At 44.4% G+C, this 12681-nt stretch overlaps 1 protein-coding gene across 7 annotated transcripts in view; it reads right to left on the bottom strand.

The window, feature by feature from the left end:
• The window catches only part of LOC127581693 (polycomb protein SCMH1-like), a 215827-nt gene that overhangs the window by 187305 nt on the left and 15841 nt on the right, over positions 1-12681 (bottom strand). For 6 of the 7 annotated variants that reach the window (XR_007957991.1, XM_052036325.1, XM_052036330.1 and 3 more), the window contains exon 3: positions 5854-5927. Coding sequence is in view for 4 of the 7 variants with exons in the window: in XM_052036325.1 (XP_051892285.1) it covers positions 5854-5878 (25 nt within the window). In the remaining 3 variants the exon portion in view is untranslated. Of the gene's footprint in view, positions 1-5853; positions 5928-12681 lie in introns of those variants that run through there. The other variant, XM_052036329.1, reaches the window with a different exon arrangement.

Raw genomic sequence — 12681 nt, 5'->3', positions numbered from 1 at the left:
GAGCTGGCTGAGTCTACAACCCTCTGCAGCCTCTAGTGATCCTGTGCACTGGAGCCTCCATACCAGGCTGTGATGCAACCAGTCAGAATGCTCTCCATCGTACGTCTGTAGAAAGCTCAATGGGGAGAAATTCCTCACTGGTTGCTTATACTAAATGGTGCACAAGTATCAGCCATTAGGTCTATTCATCTCCTGTTCTGCTGAAAGCTCAGATATGCAGAGAGATGTTCACCCATTGGCCAAGGAGTCTCATTCCTATTTAGTGCTAGTGACTGAAGATAAATCTTTGCCCCAGGTACTCAATCAGGAACCTACCTTTCATTCCATCTCTGAGTATCCAGGGAATAAAGGACTGGTTTATTCAGCACACTTCAAGAAACAAAAACACAGTTCATGGTATAGGCGTGGGCTGTGTTCGTCAATGTGTGATGTGTTAATGCTGGAAACCAAACACTCCAAGGGTGGAGGTACATAGGGACTTCTGTCAGAGAGCAAAACAAAGTGCTCTTAATCTACATTACACACCCCACATCTCCTCAGCACTGAAGTCAATCGAGAAGATTGAGTGGGGTGAACACAGAAAAGGAGGTCTGATATACTCTATTATAATAGGGAGGTCACCCTATTGGGTTGAAAGCTCCATCCCGGTGCCCTCACCAAACTACTCCCGGATCAAATTACAAACTCCCTCAAACCCGGCCCATTTCAGAAACTGAGTTCTATATTCCACACGATGTCCATCTAAGTGACAATAATACCATGTAGTACTAATATTGGAGATGGTGTCATTAGGAGCTGGACTGTGACTGTTAATTGTTACACACGGGAAGTCCACAGTCACCAGTCTGGGTTGCCTTAGAACACAGGCCAAAGTCACCAACAAGATGGTATTTCTAAAGTCACCAGCTACGACTCAGGTTCATAACTCAGTGGAGAAATTGCCCAAGCTCTCTGTTAAGACCGGCAGTTTTAATGTCCCTGACAGAGCCATAATATCATACCCCTAGCATTAAGCCTTCCGTCTTTGCAAACTAACTCCCCATCCCACTTCCTCTACAGTACTTATGCATATCATGGCCTGAAGACGACACCCCACTCCCCCAGTTTGAAGCGTCTGCAAATCATTCCCCCCCTCCCCTCCACCAACCTTCAGGAAAACTTGTACCACAGTTTCATGAAAACATTGTGTTTGCCAAATCCCCCATTCCTTCCATAGGTTGCCATCTCAGTCTGACCCAGGCAGTTTCACAACTAAGGTTCCATTCAATCCTAATGGGCTCCGTGTCTCTCTCACTGCCCATTTTTTTCCTCCCGGAACATCACCAGCCACCGTCCCCACCTCAGCCACCAGCTGTAGAATGGTGGCATAGTTCTACATTGCCTGTGGAATGGTTGAGTCCAACTCTCTTCTGGTCAATGGCTCACCTTCCATTCTTGCAAAACAACTGGATGCATTTAATTATTCCCCAAATTTTCCTGGTCCATGACTGCTCATTGGCTCTCAATCCTTCAACACAACACCCTCACCATTCCTAGAATCTCTTATTGTCCTGCAAACCCACTCCCAAACTCTCATGGTTCTCTAGAGTGCAGTACTGGGAATGTGCTTCACTAGCAGACGAGCCTGCATTTGGAGATGTCTGCTTTAAGATCCCAAGGCAACACTTTGAAAGCTTAAGATAATTATCGCTGATTTTCTGAAGCTATTACACATCCCTCAACCTCCCAAGACCAAATGATCAGGTCATTATAACATTACTGCCCGTTAGAAATTACTGTGTACAAACTGCCTCAAGTCGAGTTTATTGTCATGTGCACAAGTGCAGTGAGGTACAGGTGCAATGAAAAACTTGCCTGCAGCAACATCACAGGCACATAGGTACAGACAACACACAGACAGTATAAATTATACATAAATTATACAAGACAGCGAACAAAAAAAGACTGCGCAAAACAAGACATTGGTGCAAAAAATGCAATTTGAAAGAAGTCCATGGTAGTGCAAGAGGTGGTCCATAGTGTTCCGTTGCTGAGGTAGGGTTAGGGTTGTGCAGGTCAGTTCAAGAACTTGATTGTTGTAGGAAAGTAGCTGTTCCTGAACTTGGTGGATGCTGCATTTCACGAGTATATTTTTAAAAGAATATTTCATTCATTCTGAAGGGCTCAGGGACATCCAGAGCTCAGTTGAACTGCCTCCTTGCTATACAACCAGCCAAGATCCAGTCCTCTGGGATTCCCACCAGAAATCTCAGCCTCCTCCATCTAGACCATCCCTAAAATGCACTGCTTTGCTCAAGTGCTCGGTCACCACTTCCAGAATATCTTTTTGGAATAGAATTCGTTTCCTTTTTTAAAATTCTACATGCGCATCGTGCTATGAGGATTTAGTTCCTTTCTGTCAATCTCCCAAATAAGGACACGTCGTTCTTCAACTGTCTGTTAATTTGCTCCAGCAGTGTTGTGAACAAATATTGGCAAAGCCGATAAAGAACTCCTGCTCTTCTCCGAGCTAGTGCCACTAATTATTTTTGTGATCATTTCTGTGATCTCCTTCCAACACCCCATCCAAACAGCAATGACTCCATGGAAGAAGCCACAAACTTTACACGCCTGGGAGTGAGACTGAGTCACATAAAGAACCACCAAACCCAGGGCAGCAACTTACACTGGAGGTTGAGGTCAGCCCATGTCAACTCTGTAATGTCTACATATCTGCTGCCTGTGGCCTAACTCTCACCAAATAGGAAGCACAATGCTGCTGCCTCACAGCTCCAGTGACCCAGATGCAATGCTCGCCTCCAGTAGCATCTGTGTGGAGTTTGCACATTCTCCCTGTGATCGTGCGGGTTTCCCCCGGGTGCTCAGATTCCCTCCCACATTGGCTGGTAGGCTAACTGGCCACTTTTTTCTGCCTTTGGTGTGTGTGGGTGGTAAGAGAATTCACGGGAAGTTAACATGCATCTGAGAGAAAAATGGCTTGTGGGGAAGTCTGATCCTCCAAGAGCTGATATACAGTCAGAGTCATTTCTCTCTGGAGCATTAGAGGCTGAGGCGAGACCTGACAGAAGATTATGAGAGGCATTGATGGGGTAGACAGGCAGGATCTTTTTCCCCAGGGTTGAAATGTCAAGTACTAGAGGACATGCATTTAAGGTGTGAGGGGGGTAAGTTTAAAAGGAGATGGGCAGGGCAAGTTTACACACACACACACACACACACACAGAGCATGATGGGTGCCTGGAACGGGCTGCCAGGGATGGTAGTGGAAGCAGATACAATAGTGGCATTTAAGACACGGTTAGATGGATAAATATGCAGAGAATGGAGGGATATGGATCATGTACAGGCAGAAGAGATTTAGTTCAGAATCAGGTTTATTGTCACCGACCTAGATGACATGAAATTTGTTGTTTTGCAGAAGCAGTATGGTGCAAAGACAAAATTACTAAAAATTACAAAAATAAATAAATAGTGCAAATCAAAAGGAATAATGAGGTAGTGTTCATGGACCATTCAGAAATCTGATGGCGAAGGGGAAGAAACTGTTCCTGAATCATTGAGTGTGGGTCTTCAGGCTCCTGTACCTTCTCCCCGATGGTAGTAATGAGAAGAGGGCATGTCCCAGATGGTGAGGGCCCTTAGTGATGGATGCCGCCTTCTTGAGGCGCCGCCTTTTGAAGACGTCCTCGAAGGTGGGGAGGGTTGAATTTGGCACAGACATTGTGGGCCAAAAGGCCTGTTCCTGTGCTGGAGAGTGGTAGAGTGAGAGACTTTGGCCCACCACATCCACGCCAACATTTCTGCCTATCTACACTAATCCCATTTGGTCACATTAGGACCATACCCTTCTAGCCTTTGCCCATTTTTAACTGTCTGTCAATGAGACAAAGGGTATCCTTTTATATTGTAAGGAAATACAAAGAAAGTCACATTCACCCTTCACTTGTAGTGCAACAAAGGTTCACCAGAATGATTCCTGGGATGACGAGTTTGTTATACAAGGAGATATTAAGCCTCATTATTGAGTTTAGAGGGATGATAACGAGCAAACCTCCAACAGGATTTGACTGGGTAGACAGAGATAATGATTCCGTTGACTGGGGTGCCTAGAACCATGGGTCACAGTTTCAATACGTGGGGCCGCCCCTTCAGAACACAGATAAGAATAGATTTCTTTCCCCAGAGGGTGGAGAATCTTTGGAATTCTGTACTCAGGAGGGCTGTGGAAGGTCAGTCACTTATGGTAGTCAAAATTGAAGCAATTCCTCCAATGTCCAGAATTCTATGGACGTGTCTAGGGATAGTACAGGAAAATAGTATTGAAGCAGAAAGTCAGCCACGATCTTGCTCAGTTGCAGATGGACACAATGGTCTACTCCTATTCCTCTTTCTTGTATTCGCCCCAGAGTTCGGTGACCGGCACTTGTTCCTGGTCCAGAAATCCCTCCATTTTAAAATTCTCAACTTTGTCCTCAAATGAATTCCCAAACTGTTAGACTTTTTTTTGAGGTGTACTGAAAACTAAAATTAACTGTGCAACTGACCCATCATACATGTAGAAAACTATTGGTCCATTTTGTACTAAAAATAGCTTAATTTGCTGCCTTCATAAAGGTTTAAATCATTTCTAGGTTCCTTTACTTTGACAGTATTGTTTCAGTCCGCCCACTTGCTTTCAGTCTTATTCCTTTGGATTGACGGCAATTTTGAACAAATATACAAAACCTTCACAGAAATATTCCTCTTTTGTCTTTGCTACTGAAAGATCCAGTAGAACAAAAGACTTGCATTTCTATAGTACGGGCTGCATTCATTTCAGATCATTATAAAGCATTTTACAGCAAATGAAAAGCTTCTAAAATGTAGTCACTGCTGTAACAAATTAAAAACTGCAACACATTTATGCACAGCAAGCTCCCACACACAAAAACATGATAATGATCACCGAATCTGGCTGAAGGATAACTATTGGTCAGGTTACCAGGAATAATTCCCATCCTTCTATTCCTCAAAGGAAAAATCCCTGCTCTTGGGAAAGATCCCATGGCACCAAGGCCTTGGTTTAATATCTCATCTATAAAGCTGTAAAAGGTAACCGGAAATGTAAGGGTTAATGGTGTGCAGCTATTATTTCTTCAACCATGGTGTGACTATAGTTATGACTGCAAGCTGGTGAGAAACAAAGAAGTGCTTAAGGCATATCTTGTTTTGCTAAAAGTTTGCTGTAAGCAACTGCCCTGGTATGTGCAATTACCCACGTAGGCTTCTTTAGGTTAAGTATAACAGAAGGGACACTAACATGTAAATCTCTGAGTGGGGATCAGTACCGAGCTCGGGTTACACTGTTTACTCTCTCTCTGTATCCCTCACTCCTGCTAGCGTTAAAATAATAAAGCATTAATTGTACGCTCCTTGGTTCTGCTGTTGTCTGCTTTATTACAGTGCGGGTCGACTTTCACAATGCAGCACTCTCACAGTGCAGTATCCAGGTATCACTTTAGACTTTGATTAATCATACTTGATGTGCACTTTCCAGTGGCCTGACCTCCAATAACCAGGTTCTTAGTGCTCCATGGAATGTTAAACACCAGCAAGAACTCGATCCAGAGAGGGAGTAGGCTGCTCTTCCACTTGGACCAGTGACTGATACTTCACAATGTTCCACCAATTCAAGTTTCCCAAATTGGTGGTGAGCACTTTACCAATCACGATTCTGGCAATTTTAACAACTTGGCAACCTCACATTCTGCCATCTCCTTATAGAAAGTGCATCCTGAAGGTTTACCAAATAACTGGCAACAATTATGGTTTGTTTGGAGAATCCCTCACTGCAACAATATGACCAACACTCACCTTTTTGAGGCCCTGGTTTTCTCATTGTTGGGAAGCCAACTGCTGATGCAGTCAAACCCACCCGGACTGGGTTCCTGCAAAAAGTAAGACACGGGATTACTCAACAATCAATAACAAATCATATTAATTGGGCTTTTAATCATTCAAATTTCCAAGTTGCCAAGAAAGCTACTACTGGAGCTACTTGGTGTGGTAGACAATACTGATCCTTACCAAAAGGTTAGATGGGAAGCTCCAGCAAAAAGCCATTGAACTACAAACCAGTTCAAACCAAGTATTGGTATTGGCTTATTATTGTCACTTGTACCAAGGTACATTGAAAAACTTGTCTTGCATACCGTTCATACAGATCAATTCATTACACAGTGCATTGAGGTAGTACAGGGTAAAAACAATATCAGAATACAGAGTAAAGTGTCACAGCTACAGGGAAGTGCATTGCAAGTAGACAATAAGGTGCAAGGTCACAACAAAGTAGATTGTGAGGTCAAGAGTCCATCTCATCGTACAAGGCAATCGTTCAATAGTCTTACTACAGTGGGATAGAAGCTGTCCTTGAGCCTGGTGGTACGTGCCCTCAGGCTCCTGTATCTTCTGCCTGATGGCAGAGGGGAGAAAAGGGAATGACCCGGGACGGGTGGCGTCTTTGGTTATGTTGGCTGCTTCACCAAGGTAGTGAGAGGTATAGACAGAGTCCACAGAGGGGAGGCTGGTTTCTGTGACGTGCTGGGCTGTGTCCACAGCTCTCTGCAGTTTCTTGCGGTCACAGGTAGTTACCATACCAAGCCATGATGCATCCAGATAGGATGCTTTCTATGAGTGAAGTCCAAAAGGGCAAAACAAGGAGGAGAGTAAATACAAGTAGGAGTGGGCCACATAACCCAAACTTCCTCCTCCATTCAATAAGGTTGTGGCCAATGCTGTAGCTCAAGTCCCATTTCTGGCCCAATCCCTATATCCCCTTACATGCAGCTGAACAATAGCCAGTGTTTCCATACAGAACCGCCAGCTATCAGTTCAACTCAACTTTGATTTCTGCGTTCTGAAATGCAAACCAATCTCCCTCTTCACTGCTGGACCTAGAGTCCAGAGGCAGAAGACTGACATCTGGAGATGGGGAAAGTCCTTCAGAAGACCTCTCCATCCATTTAAAAGAGACCACTGACTCTTCAGAAAAAGGTAAGTGCAGGTATATTTAATAATTTTTTAAATAAATTACTTTAAAATGTTAAATTTTTTTTTGAGATGGTTAATATTTGAATGGATTTTAAACATCACTGATAGAGGAAGACATGTAAAAGCATTTCAAAGGTCATCAGGGTGCTCCAAGGGTGGGCACTCAGGATCCGCTACTCAAGGCCCAGTAACTTCCTGGAACCCACTCTGCCTTGGAGGACACCCCTCGGGCCCAGAGTACCAGCTCATTTGTGCTTGTGATGCTGCTCCAAGCAAGTTTCTCACTGCACCTGTGTATACAACAATAAACTCAACTTTGACTTGTCCCTCTGCATTTGGAAAAGGGAATCAGATGAAGGCAGCAAAGCAGGTTGTGAGGCAGGTCCAGAGTAATCCAGTCCCATGATTAAAGCAGTGCCCAAAAATTGACTGATATCAGCTTTGAATACACCCAGTGACTGGGCACCTGTGGCTTTCTAGATGCAGTTCTTATCATATAGCAACCTTCCAAGTTGTTAAAATACTTGAGCAGAAGCAATTGTGCCAGCTGCTTCAGAACCTATGCAAAAGTAAATTCAATGGCCAAGTACAGTCAGCCGATTTCCAGAAACTTCCAATTTTGTCATGCCCTCCATCACCACCAACAAAGGTGCCCATTTTAATCAGAAGTAAAGATGTCTTCTACTGTTACATAGAACCCTGATGGGATACCACCTGGGATATTGGGTACAGTCTTGTTCTTCTTGCCTACAATAAGATACACTTGCCAGGGAGGGAATGCACCAAAGATTCACTGGGCTGATTCCTGGAAAGCTGGGTTTGAGAAGCATGGGTTTGCCATTTAATCCTAGACTTAAAAAAAGTGAAAGGCAATCTCATTGAAACTTGCAACATTTTTTTTTAAAACAGGGCTCCACAGGCCAAATGTAAGGAAGATATTGCAAGGAAGAGTCCAGGACCAGGGATCAATCTCAGAACAAGGGGTAGGCCGTTCAGGACTGAGGAGGAGACGACGTTTCTTCACTCAGATGATGGTGAATCTTCAGAACGCTCTACCCCAGAGAGAGCTATGAAGGATCAGTGATTAGGTTTATTCAAAACAGAGATCGATAGATTTCTGGATATTGAAGGATATGAATGAACTGCAGGAAAATGGTGCCGAGGTAGGTAAGAGCAAAGCAGCCTCGAAAGGCAACAGCCTTCTCTTGTCCCTAGTAATTTCAATAAATGTTTTTTTGTGAAGGAACACAAAATTCCTCAACTACATGGGAGAATTCAGAATCAGGGCCTGTTCCAAGATGAGATTTGACAGAAGGCTTCAAAATCACAAGGGGTCACGAAATTGTTTCCTGTGGCCACAGCCAGATGGGACCGATTTACAATAACTAGAAAAAGAACAAGAGAGACCTGAAGCACACAGTCTGAAAGAGCGGCAGAAGCAGATACATTTGTAACTTTCAAAGGCAGTAGGATTAATACGCAAAGAAAAATCATTTACAGGAAAGATGAGGAGAAGAGGGAGAAATAGCAGTGCTCTTTAGAGGAACCAGCACAAGTTTCTGTACATCATTCAATGAGTCCAGTCTTTAAAAACTAATGTTGGAGTTAATGATTTATAACAAGTTACTTAGCTTAATAAAATAACTGAACTTCAGCTGTCAGGGTCAAAATAGATTTCAGTTCCTCGAGATTTCTTTCAGTAATGAATTACCAGTTTGGGTCAATCATCCTAAATGGAGTCAGAATATTAGGAGAACCAGGGTCACCGGAGTCAGACAGCACAGAAACAGGCCCTTCCGCCCAACTTGTCAATGTCAACCAAGATGCCCATCCAAGCAAATCCCATTTGACCACTTTTGGCCCATATCCCTCTAAACTTTTCTCATCCATGAACCTGTCCAAATGTCTTTTAAATGTTGGCTATTCAGCAAAGGGGTCAGAAGCAAATTCTTCACCCAAAGATTGTTGAATTTTTGGAAGACTCCATCCAATCGGCCTGTGGTGGCTCAACCACTGAGAATACTCAAGGCAAGAATCAACAGATTTTTGGATATTAAGGGAATCGAGGGATCCAGGAAAATGGCACTGAGGTAAATAATCAGCCATGACCTTATTGGATGGTGGAACAGGCAGGAGGAGCCAAATGGCCTATTCCTACTTCTATCTCTTATGTTCCCAGAACTGAACATATAAACTCATCACTACTGAGACCTGGGACTCAACAGCTCCCTCTGCAACGGGATCCTTGACTTACTAATTGAGGTCTTTTGGTCAGGCGCAACACCTCCAGCACGATTATTCTCAACACTGGTGGCCCACAAGGCTGCCTCCTCAGCCCCCTACTCTACACCCTATACACTCATGACTGCGGGGCCAGATTCTGCTCCAACTCCATCTACAAGTTTGCAGGCAATGCCACAGCAGTGGGCCGTACCTCAAATAATGATGAGTTGGAGTACAGGAAGGAGATAGAGAGCTTACTGACATGGTGTCATGACAAAAATCTTCCTCTCAATATCAGCAAAACAAAAGAACTGGTCATTGACTTCGGTGGGGGGGGTGGGGGGGGGGGGGGGGGGGGGGGGGCGGGGGGGGGGGGGTGGGGGGTGGTGGTGGATGGACATGCACTTGTGTGCATCAACGGTGCTGAGGTCCGGAGGGTAGAGGGTAGAGCACTTCAAGTTCCTAGGAGTGAACCAATAGCCTGATAGCCTGTCCTGGTCCAACCACGTAGACACTACAGCCAAGAAAGCTCACCAGCGCCTCTACTTCCTCAGGAGGCTAAAGAAATTTGGCACATCCCCCTTGACACTCATCAACTTTTATTGATGCACCACAGAAAGCATCCTATCTGGATGTATCATGGCTTGGTACGGCAACTGCTCTGCCTCGGACCGCAAGAAACTTCAGAGAGTTGTGGACACAGTTCAGCACATCATGGAAACCAGCCAGTATAATCAAAGACCCCCACCCACCCTGGACGTTCTCTCTTCTCCCCTCTCCCACCTGGCAGAAGATACAAAAACCTGAAAGCACATATCACCAGGCTCAAGGACAGCTTCTATCCCACCTGTTAGAAGACCATTGAACAGCTCCCTTGTACAACAAGATGGACTCTTGACCTCACAATCTACCTTATTATGATCTTACACCTTATTGTCTGCCTGCACTTTCTCTGTAGTTGTGACACTTTATTCTGCATTTTGTATTGTTTTCCCTTGTACTACCTCAATGCACTGTGTAATGAATTGGTCTGTATGAACAGTATGCAATACAAGTTTTTCACTGTTCCTTGGTACATGTGACAATAATAAACCAATTCCAACTCCAACCGAGACTGCAATGACAAGAGCTTTGTTAGCTGTGCTGCACTCTGGTGAGACATTAAACATTGATGTTAAAAGAGGATCCAAATGGATCGTGTTATTTCTCTCCCGAGACTCCATGCCTTCTTGACCCTTCGCTGTCTCCAAGTTGTCACACTGCTGGTTCAACACCAGTACTGGATGAGGAGAGATTTCACAATTTGGAGTATTGTGTTCAGTTTTGGTCACCCAGCAATAGGAAAGATGCCATTAAGCTGGAAAGAGTGCAGAAGAGATTTTCAACGGTATTGCCAGGACTTGAGGGGCTGGGTTATATGGAGGATTTGGGCAGGCCTGGCTTATATTCCTTGGAGTGTAGGAGACTGGGGGATGACCATACAGAGGTGTATAAAATCATGAGGGGCATAGATAGGGTGAATGCACACCGTCTCTCCCTCCCCCCCTCCCCCCGATAGGTTTAAGGTGAGAGGGGCAGAATATTTAATAGGAACCTGAGGGGCAACTTTTTTCACACAGTGGTGGGTAAATGGAACGAGCTGCCACAGGAAGTGGCTGAGGCAGGTACAATACAACATTTAAAAGGTACTTGGACAGGTACAGGGATAGGAAAGGTTTAGAGGGATATGGATAAAACTCAGGCAAATGGGACTATCTTAGATGGGAGTCTTGGTCGGCATGGACCAGTTGTGCCAAAGGCTAAGCTAAGATATCTTTACTAGTCACATGTACATCCAAACACACAGTGAAATGCATCTTTTGCGGAGAGTGTTCTGGGGGCAGCCCGCAAGTGTCGCCATGCTTCCGGCGCCAACATAGCATGCCCACAACTTCCGAACCCATTCGTCTTTGGAATGTGGGAGGAAACGGGAGCACCTGGAGGAAACCCACGCAGTCGTGGGGAGAACGTACAAACTCCTTACAGACAGCGGCCGGAATTGAACCCGGGTCGCTGACACTGTAATAGCGTTACACTAACTGGGGCCTGTTTCTGTGCTGTATGGCTCTATGACTCTATGAACTAAATGTTCAGAAGACCAATACCAATTGCCTAACCACCAGCTCCATCCCTTGCCCTGGCACCCATTCAAAACTGAAGTGGATTATGGGCAACCAGAGGGTTGCACTTCATCATGAAAGGAGCCTCCGACCACATATTCAAACCTGCACAACAGTCACCTACCTCCCCCACGAGTTACCTGCACTTCCTCCACTTCAGGTTAATATACACAAAAGTAAATACAAGTTATTTTTGTTAAATAAGAAGGAATTTCAGATTAATCCAGAAGAGAAGGAAATGACCAGGGAAGGCTGTACATGAGGCACAGCAAGGCTGGACTACCCCATAGAGTCAAGATTTGATAATAAATTCTGAAAGGCCTTAGGAAGTAGACGGATCTGTCAAATCTAATTTATTGGAGCCCCTCAAACTAAAGTGTAGTTTTTCAGAGCAAAACCCTACCTGTCATCATGTTTATCACCCACCAAAAACAAAGTTAAAACAGCCAGTGTACGGCTGGGTTTCATACTTTTATGTTCCACATTTAAAGTCGATCCTTTCCAAACACCGCCGGGCAACAGAGAGGAGAAGCAAAAACGACTCTTTCAAAAAGGCAGAACCAGCAGTTCTGCTGTTGCACATGGTGCCGGGATCTGATGAAGCACACAGACCTGGGAGGTGCCAGCCTCCAACCCTGTCTCTCTTGGCCAAAGCAACATTCCCAACATTTCAACTGATCTCACTGCCCCATGAGGTAAAACAAGAGTCAGATTGTTCACTACTGATCATGATTCATGGAATGTAATGAAAGGAAACCAGTCCAAACTCCAATGATATGCTCCTTAACAGTCGAAGTCGAGTTTATTGTCATATGCACAAGCACACACAGGTGCAATGAAAAACTTACTTGCAGCAGCATCACAGGCACATAGCATCAGATAAGCAGCATTCACAAGAAAAACAAATTATACATAATTTTTTTTACAAGAACGCAATTAGAACAACTCAATTCACTCTACCATTGACCACTGATCTTTCAGTTGGCTAAATGCTCCTCAAATTTCTCCACCTCTGAGTCTCTCATCTTTTAAGAATTTCATTAAAAATCCTTCTTTGCCCAGGCCTTTGGTGAAGTGAACTCATATTTCCTTACATAACTGTGGTGTCAATATTGTTTGCTAATGCTCCTGTGAAGTGCCCTCAGGTGTCTTGCCACATTAATGGAAAACATCACTGTCACTGGATAACATGCTATGGGTTGCTGACTTACCGCCTACGTTCAATTTAGAATCATCTTTAGAAAGATGGGTCCATGTCAAATCAGCAGCG

Source organism: Pristis pectinata, chromosome 22 (genome assembly GCF_009764475.1).
Source record: "Pristis pectinata isolate sPriPec2 chromosome 22, sPriPec2.1.pri, whole genome shotgun sequence".
Taxonomy (NCBI): Eukaryota; Metazoa; Chordata; class Chondrichthyes; order Rhinopristiformes; family Pristidae; genus Pristis; species Pristis pectinata.
This window is presented reverse-complemented; position numbering and strand designations above follow the sequence as displayed.